Raw genomic sequence first — 690 nt, 5'->3', positions numbered from 1 at the left:
AAGAAACAAAAGAAACACAATAAAAGTTTAATCCTTACAGACAACAAACTGCTGAGTATGCGGTGCTGCTCCCCAGACAAGCCTAGCCGAGCAGCAGCTGCAGCAGCAACAGCAGCAGAAACAGCAGCAGCAACTGTTGCAGCAGCAGTTGTTGCAGCAAAAGCAACAACAACAGAACCAGCAGCAGCAGCAGCAGCAGCAGCAGCAGCGACAGCAGCACCGGCGGTACCAGCGGCAACAGCAGCAGCACCAGCAGCAGCAGAAGCAGCAGCAGCAGCAGCGACAGCAGCAGCAACAGCAGCAGCAGCTGCACCAACAGCAACAGCAGCAGGAACAGCAACAGCAGCAGTGACAGCAGCAGCAGCAGCAGCTGCAACAGCAGCTGCAAGAGCAGCTGCAGCAGCAGCAAGCGTTGCAAGAACAGCAGCAGCGAGAGCAGCAACAGCAGCAGCAGCAGCAGCAGGAATATTATAATTAATTTATTTTATTTACCTGTGCATGCAGTGAAGATGTCTTGGGGCTGCATGCGTTCGATGCTATTAAAGAGAAAAGAAAACAAAGAAAAAACAGCAGCAGAAGAAAAAGAAAAACGAGAGAAAGACAGCAGCAAAGGAGACAAGTAACGCGGGGATACAGCACGCCTGCAGCAGCAGCAGCAGCAGCAGCAACAGCAGCAACAGTGGTAGTAGG

At 52.0% G+C, this 690-nt stretch overlaps 1 protein-coding gene across 1 annotated transcript in view; it reads left to right on the top strand.

Moving 5' to 3' along the window:
• Positions 1–474, top strand: part of EMH_0087840 (uncharacterized protein) — a gene marked incomplete at both ends in the record, with an annotated part of 2,087 nt that extends 1,613 nt beyond the window's left edge. The window contains one exon of the mRNA XM_013501214.1: positions 3–474. Coding sequence (XP_013356668.1) covers positions 3–474 — 472 coding nt within the window. The remainder of the gene's footprint in view (positions 1–2) is intronic.
• Between the last annotated feature and the right edge of the window lie 216 nt (positions 475–690).

Source organism: Eimeria mitis, genomic scaffold, assembly GCF_000499745.2.
Source record: "Eimeria mitis Houghton genomic scaffold, Emh_scaff6503, whole genome shotgun sequence".
Lineage (NCBI taxonomy): Eukaryota > Apicomplexa > Conoidasida > Eucoccidiorida > Eimeriidae > Eimeria > Eimeria mitis.
This window is presented reverse-complemented; position numbering and strand designations above follow the sequence as displayed.